Source organism: Triturus cristatus, chromosome 12 (assembly GCF_964204655.1).
Source record: "Triturus cristatus chromosome 12, aTriCri1.1, whole genome shotgun sequence".
In the NCBI taxonomy this organism is placed as follows: domain Eukaryota; kingdom Metazoa; phylum Chordata; class Amphibia; order Caudata; family Salamandridae; genus Triturus; species Triturus cristatus.
Window position 1 is genome coordinate 526604560 of NC_140595.1, and position 25402 is coordinate 526629961.

General features: G+C 43.4%; 1 protein-coding gene across 1 annotated transcript in view; it reads right to left on the minus strand.

The window, feature by feature from the left end:
• The window catches only part of MBTPS1 (membrane bound transcription factor peptidase, site 1), a 362069-nt gene that overhangs the window by 217985 nt on the left and 118682 nt on the right, over positions 1-25402 (minus strand). The window contains exon 3 of the mRNA XM_085638544.1: positions 15747-16004. Within this exon, the coding sequence (XP_085494670.1) occupies positions 15747-16004 (258 nt within the window). The remainder of the gene's footprint in view (positions 1-15746; positions 16005-25402) is intronic.

Here is a 25402-nt window from a genome sequence, read left to right on the forward strand (position 1 = left end):
TTGGAGCTCATTTGCTGCACACATTTTTTATGCTACTCCCCGGCAGCAGCTCATTTAAGTTTTGATTCTAATGGAACAGTAGGCACTGTACAAGAGTGCATGTGTTTTCCCGATGTGTCCCTAGTGTACTGATGTTGCTCTTTCGCCCATGTGCTAGTCTCCCCTCTCTCAGTATTGTGTTCGCCCATAATCGCCCAAGTTGCTTCCTACCCGCCATCCATATTGCTTCCCCCTCCGGTGCCTTCCGCGTTACTTCTGCCCCCGCCCTCCATGTTGCTTCCCCAGTTATGCTTCATTCCCCACCTGCAGCCTTCGTGTTGGTTCCCCCCACATGAGTACTCTGTGTTACTACCTCCTAAAAAATGCTATTGTGTTAAATCTTCTAATTCACCAATCCAACTCGGATTTGTAAATAAAAAGGAACAGCAAAGCCATTGCGAGACCTATTGCCTTTGCCAATGCCTGTTTATTGTAGTTACCCCTGAGGAAGGGCATACAATGCCCGAAATGCATTGGTTTTTTTTTAAACTACATCGTGGCGTGAGGTATGGTGAATTCAGATATGTATAAAAAAAGCCTGGATGGGCATGTGTTGAACTTGGATGAAAAATAAATACAACCGAATAAGATTGGAATAATTGTGGATTAATTATTACATTGAAGAAAAGTAAAGGGACTAACAACGAGAAAACTGTTAGAATTGTTTATGTTCATGAATTCATAGAAAGCTGTGCATCCTGGGGTGGGACCTGATGAGGCCCCATCATGGAGTGAATTACTTTACACGCGTCGGACGTAGCGCGCACAGGGTCGCAAGCCGCAATATATAGCCTTTGAGCATTGTCAAAACTAATAAAACTAGGAGTGCATTCTGCCACTTTTGTTGTTAAAATGTTTTTTTGCCAGGTCGAAATGGCAGTTTAAAACTGCACACACAGTCTGCACTGGCACGCCTGAGCCATGTTTAAAGTGCTACTTCAGTGGGTGGCACAATCCGTACTGCAGGCCCACTAGTAGCATTTAATTTACAGGCACAGAGCACAGGTAGTACATCTATACTAGGGACTTACAAGTAAACTAAATATGCAATTGCGTATAAGCCAATTCAGTCCCATTTCAGATGACTTGTTGTGATGAGTCTATGTTTATAGTTTAAATGACCCATTCTAAAATAAAAAACGTTTTCAGGTCAAGAGTTAATACATTTGTTTAAAAAGTATCATTTGCACGGTCAGTGATTTTGCTTCAACTTCAAAAGGCGTTTGCAGATCCCCCAAGCTTCATACTGTGCTCTCCTTCACAATTTTTGATTGAGGAGGGACAACTTAGAATCTTCTTTCCATATGTACTCTCTCTTTGACCCAGGGTGTTCACTCTTCTCGAATATCTCCGTATTCTACAGCCATTCTCCCACACATGACCCTAATTACACCATTCTCTCATTAATCTTCCTCAATGGTATGTCCACTCCCCCAATACTTGCTACACACCATACTCTGTTATAGTGCCGTCAATCAGTTGCTGTATTGTCTTTTTTCCAGCTGAAGCCTCATTCACTTTTTTCATTATTTAGCATCTTTACTAATTTTATTTGGAAATGTAGTAGGGTTTTGTTCTGTCTTCCCTAAAGTTTTTAACACTTAGTTCTCATGAATATTTTTTCATATTTTTTTTTTCAAAACTAATGTGATATTACAGTTTAAGACATGAACTGATCAAACAAAAATGCTGCAATAAAAAAAAAGGCATTGAGAGTTATACACCTCTCTATCCCACGCTCCACCCTCACTTTTCTCAATCAGTCACGGTTCCCTGCCGGGATCCTTTTCAGTCTCTCAGCGACAACCCTTTTTTCCACAAGGTTGGCCTATCATTGCTGTGGTCACTATGGCAATGAAATCCATCTCCCACGGACTGTGACTGCGCCTCACACGCTCACGCAGGTGAGCGGTGCTGCCACAGGAGTTTGACGACAGAGTAAACCGAAAAAAACCTGTCAACTGAAGATGAACAAAATAGGTTACATTCTGATCTGCTCAATAAAGATGTCTCTCGCTCTAACTCTTACTGTAGCATAATATCACGTCCCTGAAACGGTATACACTTCTCTGGTGTAGGTTGAAGGCTGGGCTCCAAGCTGCATTCTCCACTCTATCTTTAAAGTTAAAGGCTGTCCCTTTAGCTGTTGAACTCCCCCACTCACCACCCCCGGTACCCATAGAGACTGTGGTGACAAACATATGCCGCAGTCCATCATTTTAAATAAGTTATAGTTTAAACAAGTCTTGTCAGGGTATTATTACACCAAGCCGACCACGGAGGTCGTTCAGTCTACACTACAATAGTAGCTTAAGTTCAAAGAAGGAGAATGCAAATAATTTTGTGGGAGATTACTTTAAACAACTGAAATGTTGTGCTCTCTACTTCCTTGTATGTACAAGCTGTTATTACACTGGAGAAAAGAGCATGTCTGGACCCTGCCCGACTATACCATACACTTTACTCCGCTTTTTAATCTTGTGCAAACGGAAACTGCAAAAACATTACTTACGGAAAACGGAGCAGGGCAGTGATTTTGAGGGAGTGATCAGTCTATTTATGAAACGCTCTGGTAGAATGGAAGAATTGAATATGGTCTCCATATTTCAGCAGACATATTAGAGAATTAACAAGTACGCTTCCGGCAGGTATGACATAGTTAGAATAAATACCACCATATATTGAAAATAGCAGCTCGCTGATGCCAGAGTAGTAATTTGTTCCCAACACTTTCAAAGGTGGCTTGTTCAAAAAGGTAATAGGTCCCTGGTCTGCCACCAACGCAGGGCACTGCTGAGCAACACTTCATACACTGAAATGTCCAGAGCTGTATCCAAAAGGCCTGGGCAGGATTTAGTGGTGCAGTGCCCATACCAGAGCTCCCCCTCAGGCCTATGTTAAGCCAATGAACACTGGGATATGGTGCTTACAACTGCGTACCATTGTCCACAGCACTAACAAAAGGCACCCAAGCATCTCGGGGCCTTGGACGGCAGTGAACCCTCTAGTATATTTAGTCAGCAGAAACTTCTCATATGTAGTTGCAAAGATACTTCATGGATTGGTTTCCATCTCGCCTAGTACTCACAGCGCAAAACTGTATATTCGTCATGCATCTGTGTGATTGATGCAGACCCCACGTGGCACCTGACTGCACTGTGAGGGTGGACAGCTCCGCTCCAACGACAAAATCCCTCACTTGACAATTATGTTTAGTCAGCAAGAAGGTGCAAGGATAACTGAACTTCTAAGATGATACAGGTGGTCTTAAGGAAGCCTATGAGACTTCTAAAGAATTCGGAAGCTACTATTAAACGTGAGGATTTAGGTATTTAAAAAGTGAATTCTGAATCAATTTATAGAAAGAATATGCATTTCGATTGATGCTAAATAACATCAATATGGTTTTAATGCATTCCCAGTTTATGTTTTTTTAAGTTGGCAAAACATTTTAAGTTTGTAGCTTTAAAATACGAAAATGTAAAATGTGTAGGTAAACTGGGAACTATATGTTGCTACAGCTAACGTGAAGCTATGCATTCCTTCACATGGTATGTATTGAGATCTAACTATGTTCAAGACACCAGCAATCCTACTGTACATTATTAGATGACATGGAACCCACAAGCAAAACTTACACAGCAAGGGAAAAAAAAATGTGAAAAACAAACAGCAGAACATCACTCTAGTAACAGTATACCGGATTAGCAAATGTATTGATACAAATAGTAATTATAAAGTTGCTACAGGAATCTATTGATAAAGGCCGGCAATGGTTTTAACATTGTATATGCTCATAATATTAACTTTAGCTCTCAATGCACCTTAAAGAACCACTGCAAAAGCCAACAGATATGTTGTTTAAGTAAGGGGAAGTGTTTCGTAAAACTTAGAAAATGTAGTTGTCTTCTCCTTCCTTATAGAAAGAAAATAATTTCATTATGAAGCATCATTTTGGGCTCCAACAATATGGAAGCTGGGACTAGGCCCCTTTTCCTGGATCCTTACTGGACGAATCTCTTACTCTACACTGAAGAAGAGTAGTATTTACCGGCATCTTGCTGCCACGCTTGGAGGAGAACGCCGTTTCCCTCCCGCCCCCTCGTCGCCCAGTTTGTCCGTGTCTGGATTCGGGGCGAGTCGGCGCCCACCCTCGCAATTCGAGATATGTGACTTCTCCTAATCGGCATCTACGACTTTATGAGAGCGACCTTGGTGACAAGCCCACGCTTTAACCGGATTCTCTCTTGTTACTGGGCGAGACTTCCTCCTTAAGATCATTTCTCATTCTGACACCGTTACCACGGACACTGCCCCATTGGAACATCTATTAATCCTACATATACCGGCTGTGGTGCCGGTCCTTTGTTCGCCAGACTCCTCTCGAGGATTGACTTACAACCGGACCTGTACTTTTACGGAGCTGCTGGTTAAAACAAATGTACATGTGACATCCAGGCGGAGCTGGCCTTACAAACCCCTTCCCTGTCCCCTCCTGCCTGGCCTTCCCCACCCTAGTGCTTTCTCCAGAATCTTAATCTCCAGTGCCCTGAGGAAGGTGATAGCTACTGGATAGCACAGCACCGAAATGCGCGTCGGCACACTGCAAGTCAGAGACCCCTGGGCGACAAACTACTGAAAACACCAACCTGATCTATTTTTGCTCTTCATTATTTGTGGGTCCCTGCCTTTTATATATATTATTGTATATATTGTATTTGTTTTATGTAAATTCGGGAGTGTGTTGTATGAATGGTTAGACTGGGGATGGATATATATGTTCATGTTTTTGTCATTTTAGTTTAATTCACTGTTGAGCTCTTTGGTGGGGTAGAAAAATCTATTAATTAGTCTATAAACCCACATCATTTGTGATTTATTTGTTTTGTCATAAAAACCTTTCTTCTCATGCATGTATTTATTGAGTCTTTGTTTGCTCCGTGATTTAATCCTAGAAACACTAACAAACGTGTAATTATTATTTCTAATTAATGTATTTCTGTGCATGGTTCAGCTTTTTTATGTATTTAGTTCTCCTCTAAACTCCATGATTTGCCTTCTTTATCCTTTCGGAGACGTTACTACGCTCTTGAAATACTTAGTGGCAGGTGACAACTTCCTTCCTTGCTCCTGGGGTTGGAATTTTTTGCCCTTTTCCTGGACAGTCTACACTAGCAGAGATCATCTATAATAGTAGTAAAGGTGACCTATACTACTTATAATATAAATAATAATAAGTGAAGCCTGTTGTAATGCATAATTCACCCTTTCACTCTGATCAACTTGAAATCTAAACATAGCAATATACTGCACAGTAAGCACTTTTGACAAAGATCAGTATTTGAATTGCATCTTTACGGCGTCTAAGTGCACGCACGTCTTTATTTTGTAGCCAAAAAAAGCTGTAAATTCAATACTGAATGTGGCAAGGGTGATTAGCAAATCGCACGGTTTGTCCAACTCTTGCAAAAAAAAAAAAAAAAAAAAAGCTATAAACCAGCAATTCAAAAGTTATTGTGTCAGTAAAGTAAATACATCGAAGAGCATACAAAGATTCTACTCTACCAAAATGGCTGCCCAGTCTCATTGAGAAAACCTAACGAGGACGTTAATGTGACAATGTAAACATTCACAAAATGCCATCCAAGGTCTGGCAAACCATGAAAAACACGTGAAAAACAATGGCTGAAGGGCTCGGACACAAATAGCTCTTTCCCTCTGCTATTCACACTGGACTTTTTGAAAAACTTAAAACATCAGGGATTCTATACAGTTTAAGCTGTCTGTGCTTGGACCTAAAAAGACTTCATAAGGATATAGCTACAAGACAGTGCTTCCGTTTCTTTTTTCTTTTATTAAATCTGTTTTAAGAGCCTTGTAGCTCTTGCTGCCATGGTAATGGATGTACAACTTGTACTCTAGAGACGGTAAACCACTGCTGGGCAGCAACACGCACATGGATGTGTGTCCTATTGTAACCAAGCCACTGACTGCACTGCATGTATACTAAAGAGACTAACCAACATACCATTGGGTATCCAGCTGAAAAGGTTCGCTTTAAAGTGAGGTTTGCCTTTATTCAGGTACTTTCGGCACAATCATTAACATGACTTTTTTAACTTAAGAAATGTGTTAAAAAGTGAAAACAATGTCTGCGAGGCTAGCGCTAGTGCAGTGAGTTTAAGAACAAGCATTTGCAATGCAATAGGTCTCGCATTTATGCAAGTTTGAGCCATTGACATTGCAACTAACAATGCCTTTTATTTTTGTTTTCGTTTTAAAAACATAAATAAAAGGCATTGTCATTTACAATGCCAATAGCTTAAACTCGGGTAGCTGCGAGACCTATTGCATTGCAAATGCTTGTATTCTTTGTTTTCACGGGCAGCTCGCATTTCTTATCGCCCGCATCCATTTGCAAATTAAAAATCCAAATATCTGACTCCCAACTAGCTGATCCTATTTAGGGGCGGGGGAGGCTCCCCTTTGTTTGCATAGCGTGCAGACACCGACTCCTGTTGCACGGATGGTGTGTGGTCAACTTAGGAGACAGTGGGGAGAAAACTGCTTCATTCAGGGATCACTCCCCGGCAGGAGCAAATCAGATAATAGGAGTTTCCATGACGTCCCAATAGAATCCCAGTGAAACCTCCAATGAGTGCGCGGGCAAATATTAAGAGGTTCAGAGACAATTACACGGGATTACGTTTAGCACCAAATGTCTCCATCGCTCTGCATTTTATTGTTATATATTGTAAATTGGCAATAAATAGCCAAATTAGGCGAGCAGGCTTAATGGCAAAATGTTTCCTGTATAGGGGGGTATTAGAGCCCCAAAAACACATCAAAGTATGAATCTATTCTTCTAACTGCGATTTTAGCATCTATCTTGGCTTAATCTAGTAAGTACACACCACAGCTGTATTGCAAAATATAAATGTAAATTACAAGATAAAAGGTGCGGTTGGAATAAAATAAATATGATTTCGGTTTAGGTTGGTTGGCTAATAAATCTAATTAGAGACGAGTACATTACAATACGATTCTTCCACAGATGGGGAATTGCTGTGATTTACAATGGGGTGGGAGGGAAGGTTAGAGTGGGGGAGGAGGGAACCAGAGCACAAATAGTTTTGTATATTTAATAAGGAGTATTGAAGTTAGTTTAGCTGATGCTTTTGCCGACATACAACTGAAATATCATGTCAGATAGCTCCAACTTAACAGTTCTCTTTTTTTTTTTATCATTGAACCCATCCCGAGTGCCTGCATTACTGCCAGGGAAATGCAAATCGTAATGTAGGCAGCCCAAATTGAATGTCCCTTTCTGGTCGCGCATTTCTATATGTAATGGCGATGTTTCCATCTACTTTTACAGACAATTATGAAGGAACAAAAGCTATTCGGTTGGTTCACACATTTCCAACAAAATGCATTAAAACGGTTCTGTCGGCATGTTCCATTGAGCTCTGCGTTCGGTGCAAAAAAATACTTTTCACGCCAATCACATTTATCAAAACATAAAGTCAGCTGTGCTTATACAAATCATGGCAGATTCTGAACTAAATTACCGGCTGGGGAAATCACACAGCGCCCCGATCAATGGGAAGCGCCACCCGGCAGACGCTGCTGCTCATGCAAATATTTATGAGCGAGGAGATGTTAACCCCAACATATAAAAGTATTTTTTGTGTTACCAGGAAAACCTTTCACGATCACTTGTGCGTGGGGGGGGGGGGGGGGGGGGGGGGGGGTTGCGGAGTTTATTTATTTTAAAGTTATTTAATAGCGCGACAAATCTTTTATCAGTTACTTCAGAGCGCTTGACACTTTGATGAATGGCCTTAAAGTTAGATCAATCCCCCCCTCCCCCACAAAAAAAATAACATGTCAACTTTAGATGCTGCATGCACAGCGTTAAAGAAAAAAAGAAATACATTTGATTTGGAGAGTGCTTCTGTGCCATGTTGTGCCCGCCGCTCCCAGAGCCCGCGGCATGCTGTGACTGACGGGCCTCGAATATCCAGGACTCAGGTATTTCACGTGAGGGTCTACACTCGTTCATTATAATGTGATGGAAACATTTCCCACCTCACCCGTGACAGGTCAGAAAACATTTGTTCCAGACCAAAAAGTGTTCAACTCGCAATGTTACCTCGAGGTGAGGGGCAAAGTCAGGTTTGAATAGAAGAAGGGACAAGTACGGAATGCACTTAAAAAAAGTAAACAAGCGCGCACTGAAGTTGACGAGGAGGGAGTGGGAGGGGGGGGGGGGGGGGGGGAGTGGGGGCGGGCACAGTGGTGCGGCCGCAGTTGTAAAAGGCAGGGAGAGGGTGAGATTGAGAAAGGGAAAGATAGGGATCAAAGGAAACAATAACAAGCAGGAAGGGGTGGCAAATGGTGTGCACTTTGATGTCCTCAGTGGCCGTGCGGCTCACTGAGGACATCAAAGGGGCCGCGAAAGTGAAAGCAAACGAGTGCTTTCAGGCCTCCAAATGGTGCGCGCGCCCGGACGGCGCACATGCACTGTATTTGGAGGCCTGAAAAGCCACTGTTTGCACTTCCAAAACTCGCTTACTATAAGTCTCGCCAGAGCAGCGCTAAAGCGCTGTCTCACACGAGACCTAAAAATCAATCCAGTTGCTCGTCGGGGTTTCTTGTTAGTCCGTTTACTATGTCGTTTCTTCTAATGGGTTTCGCCTCTTGTTTTCCAGCTGTTTCCAGATAATTAATGGAGTACTTCAGGACAGTTTTTTTCGTTGCTATCACAACTACTACTTTTCCTCACCAATCAATCTGTACTCTTTAAACTGGCAAGTGTTTTATCTCTTACTGCTCTGCCCAGCTCTTTGCTAGGAAAGACCCATCATTTTTGTTGTGGAGTCTGACATGTCACAGAGCAGGAAGAAAATGTACTTCTTTGTTCTTTAGCTGGCGCCCCCCATTCGCTGATGTTGTTATGCAGTGGGCAGTTCAGGATGTGAAGAAGCAGATCTTTTCCCCTGCAAGTGCATTGTTCCATTGGACCAGGCTTCTTTTCTGCAGGAGTTTCTAGAGTGGGAGACCTGTTTTGGCCAAGGCAAAAGGTCTCCTTTGTCAGGGGTTTCTCACTCTCGTCAGGGTGGGCGGGGCATGTGCTGAAGCATCAAATAACCCAGTTAAACTTGCTATCCGGAAGTTATACAAGTGAAATTAGTTGTTTCCCAGCTGAATTATGTTGAACTGTTTAACCAGAATTGATGAGTGGCATTAAGTCTCGGTTAACCAGCATTTTTGAGGGGTACAAGTCTCAGACCTTATTCTACAGTTTCTAGTCCAAGTAATGGCACTTCTTTTTTCCAGGTCCTTGTATAATTGGATTCAGGGGTCATGGCAAAGTGCTCCCTTTCAGGCATTACCAGCCCGTTGGATTCTAGTAGACTTCCAGTGGTTCCATCCATATTTTATCTGCTATACTCTGCATCTGTCCAGGAAGGAGCTGTATCAGACGTCTAATTTTAGAGCAATTATGGGAAAGTCCGGTGTGAGCACAAACAGCCTTTTCCAGAAATTCCTCTTGTGGAGAACTATTTTATCTGTGCATTTATCTATGCTCCAACATTCTGCTACATAATCCATTGGCTATTTAGCTTCCCGCTTTTGCTAGAACAACTTTATTTGTAGGTAGAATCAGTTTGCCTGTGTCCAGGGCAAGCTGGAGGATTATGTTTAATGGCGCTTCTGATTTTCCATTTCCAATCGGATATAGGCATCACAGTTATTATTGCTAGTCAAGGTTGTGCCTATTTAATGGTAAGATGACACTGTTCAACCATGGTGTGGGGGTTAGTCGGAGGGCTTGGATCTGAAGACCACAGAGGTTGTGAGGAATCACATTTGGACTTAGGGTTTTTACTCTGGCGAGTTCCCTAATTGGCTTCTTTAGGTTTTCTTCAGTGAACTTCTCACCTGTTTTTATGGTTGTGTTTTTTGGGAAAGTTAGTGAAAGAGACTCGTTTTGTTTTTGTTGCTTAATATGGTGAGCTGAAGACAATTCTGAAGAAGATGATCCAATTTTCTTTTGATACATCAGCCTCAAGTCCATTTTGGCACCAAGCCCATCCCCTATTTTTCTCTTGAAAGCATTTGTGTCTTTCTCCCTTGTAGCTTTTTCCGGAGCATTCCACCTCATCTCCATTTTTTTCTTCTTCTCAATTCAGGATTACAGCTCTAACTGCCTTGACCTTTTCTTGTAGGAGCCTATATTATAATAAGTAAACACATTCCTATTTTTAAAGCATGAACATATCGCTCATTAAGGGTTTTTGCTCTTACTGTGTTAGGTCTAGTTTGGTAGGCAATGGATGCGTCTATGCTTGTTATTGGGCCATTTTAAAGATTGGTAGTTTGACAGCAGTGTGTTAGCCCATTTCTTTTTGTGAATTTGTGGCCTTCTGGCTCACCTTTGCAGTGTACAATTACGGTCACTTGATTTCCCTTCTAAATCGTTGCTTACGAGGGCTTCATCAAAGCATGGATTGTGTGTTCTCAATCCTCTTCGTCTAACTGCACTCAATGAAACCACCCTTTTAACGTCTTGCTGTGCCTCCTGGGTCTGTACCATTTTACTGGATTAGGATCCTGGTGTGGATGTTCGGCCCTTCAACTGTTTTAAGTTCATTTTGTTGACAAGGATGTTTGTGGTGAAGTGGTGTCCTCTAGTTTGAGATCTGGCTGGAGTAAAATTCTTAGATCGCCGAAATTCAGCTTCATGACACTTCTCAAATTCTCTGAGTTCAAGTCTCTTCCTGGAGGCTATGAAACTAAATTTGCTTAACAGGGACATTCAGCTGCTCAATATCCCCTCGCCTCCGAGACTCTATTAATGTCCCAGAGTCCAGGATGTCAAGTGTGGTCCCAAGACTAGTGCTTTTATCAGAGAGAGTATCGTGATGGCATGTACCTCCGCCTTCATGGTTTTGTTTTAGGGACTTCAATGGCTGTCTTGTCGCAGGTTCTGCTGTTACCTTCAGACTTCAATTTTGGTCATGCTTTTATGTTCTCTGCATATTGCTACTGTTCCTTTTCCTCTGCTGTGAGGTGGATGCTACTGGTCTTTGGTAAGAACTAACTAATCTCTGCTGTTAACTGGTAAAAGCACTTGAGTGAATGACCTTTCACACTCAGTCTGTGTGGTGCTGAAATTTCATGCCACTTTTTGGAGATCATATACATGTCTAAGTGTCGCAGGAACTGGAGAAAAGTATTGAAGGAGCCTAGGTGATATGCTGAATTTTTGTGAACTTAGCAGAATTAGAAGAATGAACGATGGTGCGACAGACTGATCTTTGTTGTAAGACAATGATGGAGGCTGATGTAGCTTGTGAATGACTGGTATGTTAGGGAGTGTCTCAAATCTCTCCTAGATTCCTTTTGTGGTCCTATTCGAAAAGGTTTCTTGGTGTTGCCAGGCTCATAAGCTACTTACCCTGTGCGGCAGGCCCTGCTCCACTGTACCACCTCAACAGTTGCATTTTGCTGGCAATCCGCATACTACCTTCTTGTTAGCAGCCCTTAAGAAGTGTCTGAATGTTGAAATGTGTTTCTAGGCACTGCATACATATACTGCTTATAATGTCTTATCATTTCATCTCCGCTTTTATCTTCTCCTCTGTTTCTCCTCCTTCTGGCCTCCCATTAATCACTTCCTAGGGCTCCTCCTCCTCTAGCCTCCTTATAGCCTCCCTTTTGGCCTCTAGGCCATCTGTCTTGCAGCTGCAGGCAGCACTACCTGGTCATGATGGTGGTGGTCTGCTGTGGGGTATGTATGAGTTTGAATTCCCGTGCCACCCTGGTTCCTGGTACCCTGCAAGAGGCCTAAGTGGCCTAGTCTGTAGCACACACCGGCTCTAGGGTGCTTAAGGTACTTGAAGAAATGATTGCCTAAAAACTCTACGGAAGGTGGGGGAGGGGGGGGGGGGGAGGGGAGGTGGGGGAATGAGTTGCTTTAGGAATGGGTTTTGCAAATTATGTGTCTACTGCGCCAACTGTGTCCACCATATCGCAACATAGTAGGACATCCAGGACCAGACGTGAGGCAAGATGGAGGGCAGAGTGATGGGACAAAAAAAAACAAGAATGAGAGCAGGCGGGACAGGGACCAGATGCACAACGAAGAAGAAAAAGCAAAAAGGGGAACCATGATCGAATGTGCCAAGAGAGCACGCCACGCTGCCCGCCGTGCCAGCCACGTCCTCTGCAACATTGACGCACGCTCAGGCAGCAGAAGCCTGGCATATTAAAAGGTTTACATTTGATCAAACCTCAATTCCATCACTCGCTTCTTCCCCAGTAAGTTACCGCAACTGGGAAGATTCATGGTCTGTACTCGTTTCTGCCTCTGTACCAATTTCCACTTCTGCACTCCTCTCCAATTTGTCTTTCTTTGATACACCTAACCTACCACACTGTTGCAGGGTATACTAACGCACACTAAGTACACCCCCCAGTACGTGTGAGGAATGTTATCATGAAGTACAGCTGCATACAACCAGCACAAACCTGGATAGCTTTTCAACGCCCCTGCATCATACTTTAACAAATATTTAAGAGAAAAAAAAACTTATGAACATATAAGCCAGGTAATCCCCCCCCCCTCCCCTTTCAACATTCAAGCAACCAACAAACATTCGCAACACACTTACAGTGCTCTATTTCGTAGGCCTGGGAGAAATGTAAATTATGCTGGTGTAGTTCTTTTTCTCTTATTACGAGAGATTCCCAAAATTACAGCATTATGCCACTTAGTGTATTTACATGCCATTCACAGTAAAAATGTACCGCAAATTGCGCTATTCCCAATGTGTTGTTTAAACTCACCCTCATGCCATAAAATCGATAAACGGATGTGTTTTGTGCTTAAGTATACCGCAAAATATCAGGTTTCGCGTCATTATGCGTAATTTCATGCTATTTTGCTGACATTTGGTGTATTTACATGAAAGCTGATCAGGCGACTTATTAGCATGCTCTGCTGATACAAGGTTAGAGTTTGGTATGACTGGATGGTCCGGGATTCTAAAACCGAAGGAAGAACTTGCAGCGGAATCAGGGATCACTGCGACCCACCCCTCCACTCCACTCCCCAAGCAAGACACCGCAAACATTTATTTCCTTCTGAGATTTTGAATTCATCTTAAACTTGCTTTTTTTAACCACTTCCTATGCGGACATGGACTTTAAAGGTCACATGATATAACGTAATATGATGTTATTGTGGAACCGAGGATGTGTAATGACGCTTCACTAATATGGAGGACAGAGGCTTTAACCCTAGTGCAATCATTCATTTAGAGCAAGCAGAAAAGTGAAACATTGGAAATGAAGGTCACGCTATATATTAGAAAAGAATAAGGTACACCGTTTCCAGAAATGAGGAACTTGGAAAAACACTGAACAAACAAAACGAATCCACTAAGTTTGAAAAAAATTAACTCCATGTTTGCGCCATATTCTCACCATAGGTCATACTAAAACCATGGGAATGAACAATCAAGGGAAAGCAGTCTGGTGCCATTTTGTAGGCTCCATATGCAAAACGTATTTTCGGCGAAAATCCACTCATGGCATTTTTACATATACAGACCAAACAACTTAGTGACTAAAGAGCCTCGCGGGTGGTTGTAGCCTAAAGCATCACCAACACGTAACACAGCAGTTTTTTGCAGCAGGTTGGAGGCCAGTTGAACACAAGCATTGGCAAATTCAATAAGTGTCACCTTGCAGACTTACTGGCTATAAATGAATGAATGAATATGTTAAAAGTAATGATGTCGGTAACGTCATTCTGCATGCATGCATTAGGGCACATACACTAGGACATGCATTAGGATGTATGTAAACATGCATTAGGGCAGTGGTTTCATAACTTTTTGATTTCTGTAGACCACCACTGAATAATCAATGAAACCAGGGACCCCACTGAGTCAGTACTGCAAGTCTGAAACATCAGCTAAGCATTTCTGATGAATAGACCACAAAACAATACACAAAAATACAGAAACAAGCATTTATCAAACAAATACACAAAGGAGTAAATATTTTATTTCACACAAAAAATATGAAAACCTAAAATTTTAATGGGAAGGTTGAAGCGTTTCTAAACTCAATTGCGACTACTCATGGTCCATACTATATTCTATTAGATGCACCATCACTGGTCCCATGAATCAATCTTAGGACACTAACTTCATTTTTAGCCTCCAATTTCGAATTCCTACACAATTTCAGATTATTATAATTTTTTTTTTAAAAAGGAAATTTTACATATTGCGTCCTTATTCACTTACACTTTATAAATCTGTTAATATTATTTAATTTTCTAAGCAGTCGCTGAACCTCTGAGTAGCTTTGTGGACCTACCCCTCACCCCCCAGGGTCCCCGGTCCACAGTTTAAGAACCACTGCATAAGGACATGTGTGACCGCATGCATGGGTAGAGTGAAGTGGTGTAGAGAGGCATAGAGTGCTTTGGCATAGAGAGTATTGGCATGGAGTGCAATGGCGTGGAGTGCAACGGTGCAGAGTAGAGTGCAGAGGCATAGAGTGGGCTGGTGCAGAATGCATTGGCCTGCAAAGGGATGGGGCAATAAAGGAGAGGCTGGGGAAGCACAGATAGAATAAAAATAGAGCTGGGTGGGGGGCGGAAGGGAAAAGCAGTACACCAGTGAGAGAGCAATGTGGAGCAAGTGCGAGGGGTTTGGCATGGGTGGGGTTCAGATGATCCTGAGAAAGAGCAGCACACAAGGGAGAAAGCAGCAAAGCTCCTTGGGTGTGATTTGGCACAGGCAAAGCGGACAAGGGTTAGCGCTAGAAAACATATGTAATGTCATGGAGTGCTTGACAAAATGAAAACAAATATTTCCCTTAAAGTAAGCAATGGAAGGATACAAGTCAGACATTTAAAAGGATGGAAGAGAGACTATGCTCCAGAGGAGGAATAATACAAGAAGAGGAACAAAAAGGAAGGAAAGCCATCTTATAAGGAGCAGGCAAATTAGAGTAACAACTAATGGAAAGTGTGCGCCAGCTCTAAGCACTCTGCAAGTTTCTGGCATAGCCAACAAAATCTCTTTCACTACCAGACAAGACAGCTAAAAGCTGTCTGGAAGGTAAGACCCAAAAAGGTGAGAGGAGGGATACAAATCTTACTAGCCCTGTGGCATCCAAATATTTTCTGTCTGTCCTGAATTAAACTTCTTGAATCATTAACTAAATAAAGCAACTTGATGAAATAACAATTGACTAAAATCAGCAAAACATATTGAACAATTGATGAAAACACACAAACCGGTTTCAAATCAAATTCCAGGGGGGAAGTACTTAAGCCCAATATAAACACTAATAAAAAACACCACACACGTTCTTAAAAAAGTCAGCAAAAACAAATAACTGAAATCTAACAAGACGAAAGAGATGAAAATTTAAAATTCCCACAAGGTAGAGCAGGGAGATATTGTTTTTTCTATGTCTGACACAGCAGCCTTTTTAATGGTGGTACTTCTTCATGAGAGCACAGTGTTGCAATGGAAGAGGGATGAGACACAATAGTGCCACTGAGGAAACACAGGTGCAGTGCTTGTTATCACACACAAACATAACACTTAACAACTTAACACCAAAGCATTGAGGCACAGCAGTGATCTGTTCTTAAAAGAGGTTGTACTTACACTCCACATATTTCAGCGAGCGGAAAACTTTCCGTTGCGGAGTGACACGTTTGATGTTAGGGTGATCTTCCAGTGTCAGCAGGCCAACCCTTGGGTTCTCTTTAAGCTCAATGACTTCAAAGTCGCTGGGATAGTCACTGGCGGGGTTGCTGCGCGGGACGATTCGCCAGTCTTCCACTCCACTGCTCGTCAGAGCGCTTGAAATGAAGCTGCTCCTGGCTTTGGCTGTGAAATACCCAGTGAACGCTACAATATACTCTGAAAAATAAGATTTAAAAAAAAAAAAGTTATTCACAACCAGTAGTTGTTGCTTGCAATTTAGCTACGTCTCACTTCATTAACAGGAAATCGGAACATTGGTTATCATTTGCCAAGTAGGGTATGAAGAGACACCACCAAAGAAGTCCCCACAGTGAAGTTAAAGGTTAAAAATTAACAGAGCATTCAACAAACACACCATGATGGCTGGAATATATGTGCTTTGATAAATAAGCATTGGAAAGCAGCTGACCAGAGTTTAGCAGATCACAAGGCAAGCAGATTCAGCATAGTATCAAGGTCTATCATCAGATTTAATAGAATGCTCAGCCTGGTCCTGCTTCAAGAGAAACTGTAAAAGGTTGCACATAGATTGGGTGAATTGAGGTTGCCAGTGGTGTGCGGAGCAGCCCTCCTTGGGATGTGTCGGGTGGCCCGAACGCTTACCTCCAAACGATGCATTAAGGGGCACTCAAGTGCACCTACATGAGAGACGAGCAGGATCCTTCTAGTAGTGATGTGGCGCATCCCTCCCACCCCCTCTGAGAGTACACGGAACAGCCCCCCTCCGTATACGTGGAACAGCCCCCTTTGGGGTATCAGAGCAGCCCTAATGGCAACCTACAACCAATGCATGAAGCAGCATGCAAGTGAACCTTCATGAGGCATAAAGGAGCCCTCTAGTGGTGGTGCGGAACAGCCCTCTAGAAGGCCATGAGAGAATGCATAACACAGCGGTCAATCAAAGATACAGAGATAAACTCAAACCTGACATCTCTAAAAAGAAATGAGAGTGAACTAACTGCAGCTCAATTGGTAAATCACCAGACACCATGAACAGTTTATCGCGCAACAGGATTTGGAACCACAGATTTGAATATGCCCATGATGTCTCCACACCCCTGGTGATCCTTATCTGCAATTTATTTCCAGTTCCAAGTACCAGAAATGCCCAAGAACCAGTCGGCATTTTACCTCAGATTTTCCAAGCAGTAATGTACGTTCGGTGTGGGGTGGGCTGATGAGGAGCTGCTTTAGAACCTGCAGGAGCCCACCATCAGATGTGGAGCACCATGGGTGAGAAAGGACTGCCTGGGAAGAGACCAGCTTACGTTCACCTGGAGCATCCCTCATGCTGCACACAGCTCTGGATGACAAAACAGCCGAAACCTGTGCAGACTGTGCAGACTTCCAGAGCGGAGCCAAAGCAAAACAAGAGCTCTGTATGGGTCAGGCCATGGCACTGCAGGGGGGGAAACGCCACATCTCGATCCACCCTTTCCTTGGGCAAATAAAAATGCTTTCACTGCGTGCGTTAATACACCCCACCCTCCACACAGCCGCTTCGAATACTAAGGCCACATGCATCACTCAGCCATTACATGTTTATTTCAGTAGAAGGCCAAAAAACGAAATGTGTGTTCTCGTGGAGTTGGAAACGAATCAAACTGTGTAAAATGCTGCAATTACCCATCAATGTAATGACTCAAATTGAGGATTGCCACACCTAAATGGGAAAGGGCAAAGTAATATACTAAGAAGCAGCACGGTGGGTTTATGCAACTGCGGTCTCTGTGGGACCTACACGTGGCAGATAAAAGTTCTGGTGGGGGCAGGGCCGGCTCTAGGGCGGTGCGACCGGTGCCATTGCACCGGGTGCTGACTTCTGGGGGCGCCATGTTTACAATGATGTTATAGTTTTAAAAGCACCTGCTACCCCGTTCCGGGCGTCCAGGCTAGCAGTTTTCATACAATAGAAATGTTTAGATAACTCCGGTGATTAACGTTCTTCCTGGAGTAGGTTCGGAGTTTTATTTATTAAAAGTTGTGACTCAACCAAAAAGTAGCGCAGTGGGTTAATATACCTGATGCCAAGTACGTGTACCATGTAGATCACAGTATGCATATAATCTAAAGAGTTACGAAATACAGTGGTTCTGTCGGGTATGACCAAACAATTGCTTTGTTTTGTGTTATGAATGAATCAAAAAAAGAACCTAAGTACATTAATCAGATAGAAGAAAGCAAAACTAATCCTAAGAATAATTAAATTAACAGGACCACATAAAGCAATGACAGTGTACAAATCACAATAAAATCAGATTTGTAGGGTGGCAGAATGTTCTTTATATATAAATTGCCTCATTTATATCAGCACCCATAACATTCTTTTTTTGCAAAGTATGGCTACCAAAGTTATAAAGATTAAAGTGAATTGGTGAATCAGTGACAAAGTGACACAGGTGACAGAATTAGTGTACAATATATACAAAGTGAATACAAAAGTTCTTATATACAGAATAAAAGTCGGCCAGTATTTGAAAGAGCACAATGACCCAGTTTCCACAGAAAATTCAGATTCTATAAGAAAACGAGTCTTGAACTAGTCCTAGGTACTGTCGACGTTTCAACCCTATATATGCGATCTTAAATCGTCATGCGGGTCTTTAAATTTTGACAATGGCAACCTAGCCGTTGGTCTAGGATGGCCTAGTGTTCATATTTAGTGGGTCTGATGCATTCATCCAGCGGAGTTTCTTAAAGTTGACTTGTAAGCTACAATACTTAGTAGAGCGAATGGTAGCCGTCAAATCCAATTTGAAACAGGAGTTATTAGAAGATTCTAACTGCGTTTTCGGTGAGAGCAAAAACTTTCTTCCGAGCGGTCTTGATTCCCGCTTCTGTACCACCTTTCGTTACTGTGGGAAGACTCGTTTTCTTATAGAATCTGAATTTTCCGTGGAAACTGGGTCATTGTGCTCTTTCAAATACTGGCCGACTTTTATTCTGTATATAAGAACTTTTGTATTCACTTTGTATATATTGTACACTAATTCTGTCACCTGTGTCACTTTGTCACTGATTCACCAATTCACTTTAATCTTTATAACTTTGGTAGCCATACTTTGCAAAAAAAGAATGTTATGGGTGCTGATATAAATGAGGCAATTTATACATAAAGAACATTCTGCCACCCTACAAATCTGATTTTATTGTGATTTGTACACTGTCATTGCTTTATGTGGTCCTGTTAATTTAATTATTCTTAGGATTAGTTTTGCTTTCTTCTATCTGATTAATGTACTTAGGTTCTTTTTTTGATTCATTCATAACACAAAACAAAGCAATTGTTTGGTCATACCCGACAGAACCACTGTATTTCGCATCATTTATACCCAGGTTCTGAGGGACACAGGGTCGCCCCATTGTTTACATAATATAATCTAAAGAGGTCAGTGCTTTTGTCAGAGAGATCCTTTTGTTCCTTGCAGTGTATCAGTTAAAATCCTAATATAGAACAGTGAGCTAATAACTGAAATCAAAGAGCTGCATGCAAACTGCAAGGTATAATATTATAATAGCGTTATGCCTATCCCCCCAGCCTTTCATTATTCTAAACTTGCAAAATAGGCTCATTTCTGTAAATAAACAATTCTTGTTCTTAAATGTAGCCCCCAACTATGGTGTTATGTTTTAAATTCCGAGTTTGTGCTTCTCCACACCAAGCACTCTTAAACTATACTGTCTAGCGGTATGAATGACCTGTGACTCCTACACCTAGTATTCCTCTGTGTTGTGTAACATTCCTATACACTGAATTACACACGTGTGATTAATTATCTCTGTGTAATGTGTGTGTGTGTGTGTGTGTGTGTGTGTGTGTGTGTGTGTGTGTGTGTGTGTGTGTGTGTGTGTGTGTGATTTAACGTGCTCTGACACCCTATACTGGTATGAGGGGCGCTATAAACCTAAATAAATGCATCTAAGCCAGTGAGTGGTTATGGAGGCACTGTTAAAGGGTGGTAGTGAAGGAATCCGTAGTGAAGATGGTCGTGGGGGGGGGGGGGGGGAACAAACATTGTCGCACAGGGCGCCACCAGCGCTAAAGCCGGCCCTGGGTGGGGGACTCAAAATGACCAACACTGAAGTAGGTCCCAACTGCTAGTTTATGGCTCAGAAAGCAGGCCTACCGCCTACTGCATTATAGTGTTTATTAGCTTGTCTCTACCCTGTCTGGGCAGGTCCTCCACAATCCATGTTTAAGAGTAATACTCAATAATTTTACACCACGCTTTAGCCCACCTCTGTTCCAGGTGAATGCCATTTTCAACCATTTAAACTCGAAGTTCCACAAGAAAGTTTTTAGGGAATAAAAATATACTTGGAGACAGATAGATTAAACTTCTATGCGAAAGAAGTGGTAAGTACTAATATGTAACTAGGCTAAAGTAAGCAAATACGAACATACAAATGGCGTAAACATTAGGGCAATAAATAAATAAAAACAGGGTTTCAGCACGGGATCGTTAGTAATGGGATTGGTTACTGGGTTAGTAACTGGGTTGGGGCGTGTTTGTGTTTAGCTTCTCAATGTTAAATTACAAAGCAGACGGTTTGAAGTGAAGCATTCGAGACGATGTTTGTAGATAGTTAACACCCTCTGGTGTAGTGGGCAGAGGCGGAACTCAGTTTGAGCAGCTGTGCATTTTGAAGGAAAGGCTTCCTGCTTTCTTAAAACGGTTTTTACTTTCAAGATCTTCCATTTAAAGACGCGGAATCAAACACTAGACGCCTCCCCATAAAACAGAATATTTCATACCTAGATTTTATTTTATTACAATCTACCACGAGGCGATCAGGAGACACATCAGAATCAAAAGGACTAGAGCTAAAAGGGAAACGCTTACTGCCGTGCACCCTTACACTCTGATCGCCCTTCCGTACTTTACTCCACTCTTTGGTAGTAAATCGAAAATTTAAGGGGCAAGTTCTCCGTGGACCTCTGCAAATCTTCCAAGCCTTGCATGTTTCAGAAACTTACTAACCGAACACTGAAAGGGTGTTCAAAGCGGAAACCAAAAGAGCGGTCTGGTGTTCGAGGAAGTCTCTCCATTACTAAAAGTCAGTGCTAAGAGGGGAGAACAGAACTCAATCGGAAAAACTTAAATTCGGCAGGGGGGATTCGCCTAAAACAAAAGCAATGATCCTGCCCATGTACTTTAAGTCACACTCTAGCAGCAAATAGTAAAACAAGCATTGGTAAAGCCAAAAGGTCTCGCCTAGGCCAAAACTATTGGCTTTGCCAATATGTTTTAGCCATGCTGTACACCAGAATGGTTGCTGTTCAGCATGGCTAAAATTAGTGGGGAAAAAAGAGTGGTTGTAAAGTAGAGTGGAGTGTTAGGGTGCGGTGTAGAGTAGAGTGGAGTGTTATGGTAACGTGTGGTGTAGAGTGGCGTTGAGTGGCGTACCGTAGAGTTGAGAGGAGAGGAGGGAAGTGAAGTGTCATGGAGTAGCGTACAGTTTTATGGAAGGAGTAGTGTCGTAGAGTGGAAGGGGGTAGAGTGGAGTGGTGCAGAGTGGAGCGGAGCAGAGAGGAGTAGCATAGCGCAGAGTGGAGTAGATTGTTGTAGAGTGGAGTGGTGTAGAGCGGAGTAGATTGTGAGAGTGGAGTGGTGTGGAGTACTGTGTCATAGAAGAGAAGTGGCAAAGTGGCACAGAGGGAGTTGCGTAGAGAGTCGTAGAATGAACTTTGAAATGGAGTGTCGTAGAATGAACTTTGAAATGGAGTGTCGTAGAATGAACTTTGAAATGGAGTGTCGTAGAATGAACTTTGAAATGGAGTGTCGTAGAATGAACTTTGAAATGGAGTGTCGTAGAATGAACTATGAAATGGAGTGTCGTAGAATGAAGTATGAATTGGAGTGTCCCAGAGTGCAGCGGTGCAGAGTGCAGCGGTGCAGAGTGCAGCGGTGCAGAGTGCAGCGGTGCAGAGTGCAGCGGTGCAGAGTGCAGCGGTGCAGAGTGCAGCGGTGCAGCGTGTCCTGGTTTTGAGTAAAGTGGTATAGAGTGCACTGGCGTAGAGTGCAGTGGCGTAGAGTAGAGCAGTGCAGAGTAGACTGCAGTGGCTTGGAGTAGAGTGGGGAAGAGTGGAGTACAGTGGGGCAGAGTGGAGTGGGGTACACCTCTCTGCGCCACTCTACTTTAATACACAGTGGCGTAGAGTGAAGTGACAGAGTGGAACATTGCAGGGTAGAGTGGAGTAGTGCAGGGTAGAGTGCAGAGGTGCGGAGTTCAGTGGCATACAGTGCAATCATGCATACTAGTGCGTCAGAGTGCAGGGTCAGAGTGGTGCAGAGAGCAGTGGCGCAGTGAGCAGTGGCGCAGAGTAGAACAGAGTGAAGTACAGTGTAATGGCGTAGATTGATGTAGCGTGCAGTGGCATAGAGTACAGTGGCTAAAGTGCAGTGGTGTAAATTAGTTGGCGCAGGTGCAGTGGCGTAGGGTGCACAGGTTTTGAGTAAAGTGGTGTAGAGGGCATTGGCACAGAGTACAGTGGTTTAGAGTACATTGGCATAGCGTAGACTGCAGAGGCGTAGAGTGATGCAGTGTATAGTGCAGTGGTGTAGAGTTCAGTAGCATAGAGTGCAGTGGCATTGAATAGATTGTTTCAGGAGAGTGGAGTAGTGCAGGGTGGAGTGGAGTAGTGCAGGGTGAAGTATAGTGGTGCAGGGTAGAGCGCAGAGGCATAAAGTAGAGTGGTGTAGAGGAGAATGGCGCAGCGTTGACTGCAGTGGCATAGAGTGGAGCATTGTGCAGTGGCATAGAGCAGATTGTTCAGAGTAAACTGAAGTCATATAGAGTGGTGCAGGCTAGAGTAGCGGCGTAGAGTGCAGTAGTGAAGAGCGCAGTCGTGCATAGGGTGGTGCAGTGGCATAGAGTGGAGTGGCCCAGAGTGCAGTAGGGTGGTGCAGAGAGTAGTGACATGGATTACAGTGGTGCAGAGTAGAATAGAGTGGCGTAGAATGCAGTGGCATAGAGCGCAATGGTGTAGTGATGTAGCACACAGTGGCAGAGTAGAATGTAGAGTATATCAGCATAAAATGCAGTGGTGCAAAGTGATTGGTGTAAGTACAGTGTTGTGGGTGCATTGGTTTTGAGTAAAGTGGTGTAGACTGCAGTGGTTTAGAGTAGAGTGGCATAGAGCGCAGTGTGTAAAGAGGCACCGCATAGAGTGCAGTGACGTGAAGTGGAGTAGAGGAGAGTAGAGTGACAGAATGCAGTGGCACAGAGTAGATTGTTTCAGAGTAGAGTGAAGTGGAGTGATGCAGGGTAGAGTATAGAGGTACAGGGTAGAGTGCAGTGGCATAGAGTAGTGGCTTAGAGCGCAGTGGTATAGAGTAGAGTGGTGCAGTGTTGACTGCAGTGGCATGGAGTAGAGTGGCGCAGAGTGGAGTAGAGTGGCATAAAGTGCAGTGGAATGTAGTGCAGTTGTGTAAAGTAGATTGTTTCAGAGTAGAGTGGAGTGATGCAGGGTGGAGTGGTATACAGTAGTGGCGTAGAGTGTAGTGTTAAAGAGTGGAGTGGTGAGGAGTGGCAAAGAGTGGAATGGTGCATAGTAGAGTGGTACAGAGTAGAGTGAAATAGTGCAAAGTGCAGCACCAGAATGCAGGGGTGCACAGTAGATTAGAGTGCATTGGCAGAGTGCAGTAGAGTGTAGTGGCAGAGTAGATTGATACAGAGCGGCGCAGAGTAGAGTGGCACAGAGTTCAGTAGCAGAGAGTGCAGTGGTGCAGAGTAGAGTGTCGTAAATTGCAGTAGTGTAGACTGGTGCAGAATGCATTGGTGTAGAGTGCAGCCGCATACAATGGTGCAGAATAAAGTGACAAAGTGCAATGGTGTATAGTGCAGTGGCATACAGTCCAGTGGTGCGGAGTAGACTGCCATAGAGTGCAGTGGCAGAGTGTATTGGCTATGAGCAAAGAGTGCATTGGCGTGGAGTGGCACACAGTGGCAGAGTGGAATAGAGCGGCGTAGACTTCAGTGGCATAGAGTAGATTGTTTCAGAGTAGAGTGAAGTAGCGTAGAGTGCAGTGGTATAGAGTAGAACGTTGTAGAGTGCAGTGGGGCAGAGTAGATTGGAGTGAATTGGTGCAGAGTGCAGTGGCATAGAGTGGAGCGATGCAGAGTTCAGTAGTAGAGAGTTGCATATGGTAGAGTGGCAGAGTGCAGTGTTGCAGGATATACTGTCAGAGTGCAGTAGTGTACAGCAGTGGAGTGCAGTGGCACAGAGCAGCGTGGCGTAGAGTACAGTGGCGTAGTGTGGCAGAGTGCATTGACATGGAGTAGAATAGAGCGGCGTAGAGTGCAGTATTGCAGAGTAGGTTGGCGTAGAGTGCACTTCTTTTGAGTTAAGTGGCGTAAAGTGCATTGGCATAGAGTGGTGCAGAGTGGAGTGGCACCAAGTGCAGTGGCGCAGAGTACAGTAGATTGTTTCAGAGTAAAGTTCAGTGGGGCAGAGTAGAGTGGTATACAGGGGATTGGAATAGAGTGCATTGGCGTGGAGTGGAACAGAGTAGAATGCATTGATGTAGAGTGCAGTAGCACAGAGTGGCGTAGAGTGACACAGAGTAGAGCGACACAGAGTAGAGCGACACAGAGTAGAGCGACACAGAGTAGAGCGACACAGAGTAGAGCGACACAGAGTAGAGCGACACAGAGTAGAGCGACACAGAGTAGAGCGACACAGAGTAGAGCGACACAGAGTAGAGCGACACAGAGTAGAGCGACACAGAGTAGAGCGACACAGAGTAGAGCGACACAGAGTAGAGCGACACAGAGTAGTGTGTGTTGACGTGGAGTAGAAAAGAGCGGCGTAGAGCAAAGTTTTGCAGAGTAGATTGGCGTAAAGTGCACTGCTTTAGAGTAAAGTAGTGTAGTGTGCATTGACAGAGTGCAGTGTCAGAGTGGTGCAAAGTGGAGTGGCACCAAGTGCAGTGGCGCAGAGTACAGTAGATTGTTTCAGAGTAAAAGTTCAGTGGTGCAGATTAGAGTGTCATACAGGGGATTGAAATAGAGTGCATTGGTATACAGTGGAGTGGTAGAGAGTAGAATGCATTGATGTAGAGTGCAGTGGCACAGAGTGCAATGTTGCAGAGTAGGGTGGCATATATTGGAGTGGCACAGAGTGGTGTAGAGTGCAGTGGTGCATAGTAGAGTAGTGTGGAGTAGAGTTCATTGCCAGAGTAGAGTGGTGTAAAGTAGATATGCGCAAGGCGGAGAGGTGCAGAGAAGAGTGCAGTAGCGCAGGGTAGTGGCATAGGTGGAGTGGTGAAAAGTAGAGTGCAGTGGCATGGAGTAGAGTGGTGCAGAGTGGGGTAACATGGAGTATGGAGAGTAGGCTAGCGTACTGCCATTACAGACAACACATCTACAATTGTAATGACCATTTCATTTGCACTCACAAATAGTTTTATTTATAAAACCTATGCAGCACACAAAGAATGTGTGAAAATGTCATCACCTAGTGTATTGATTTGATAGTCAACATACTTCATTATACAGACACTTACAGTTTGAAGTGTGCTAGGAAAAAAACATCCTAAAGTCTTCAGACA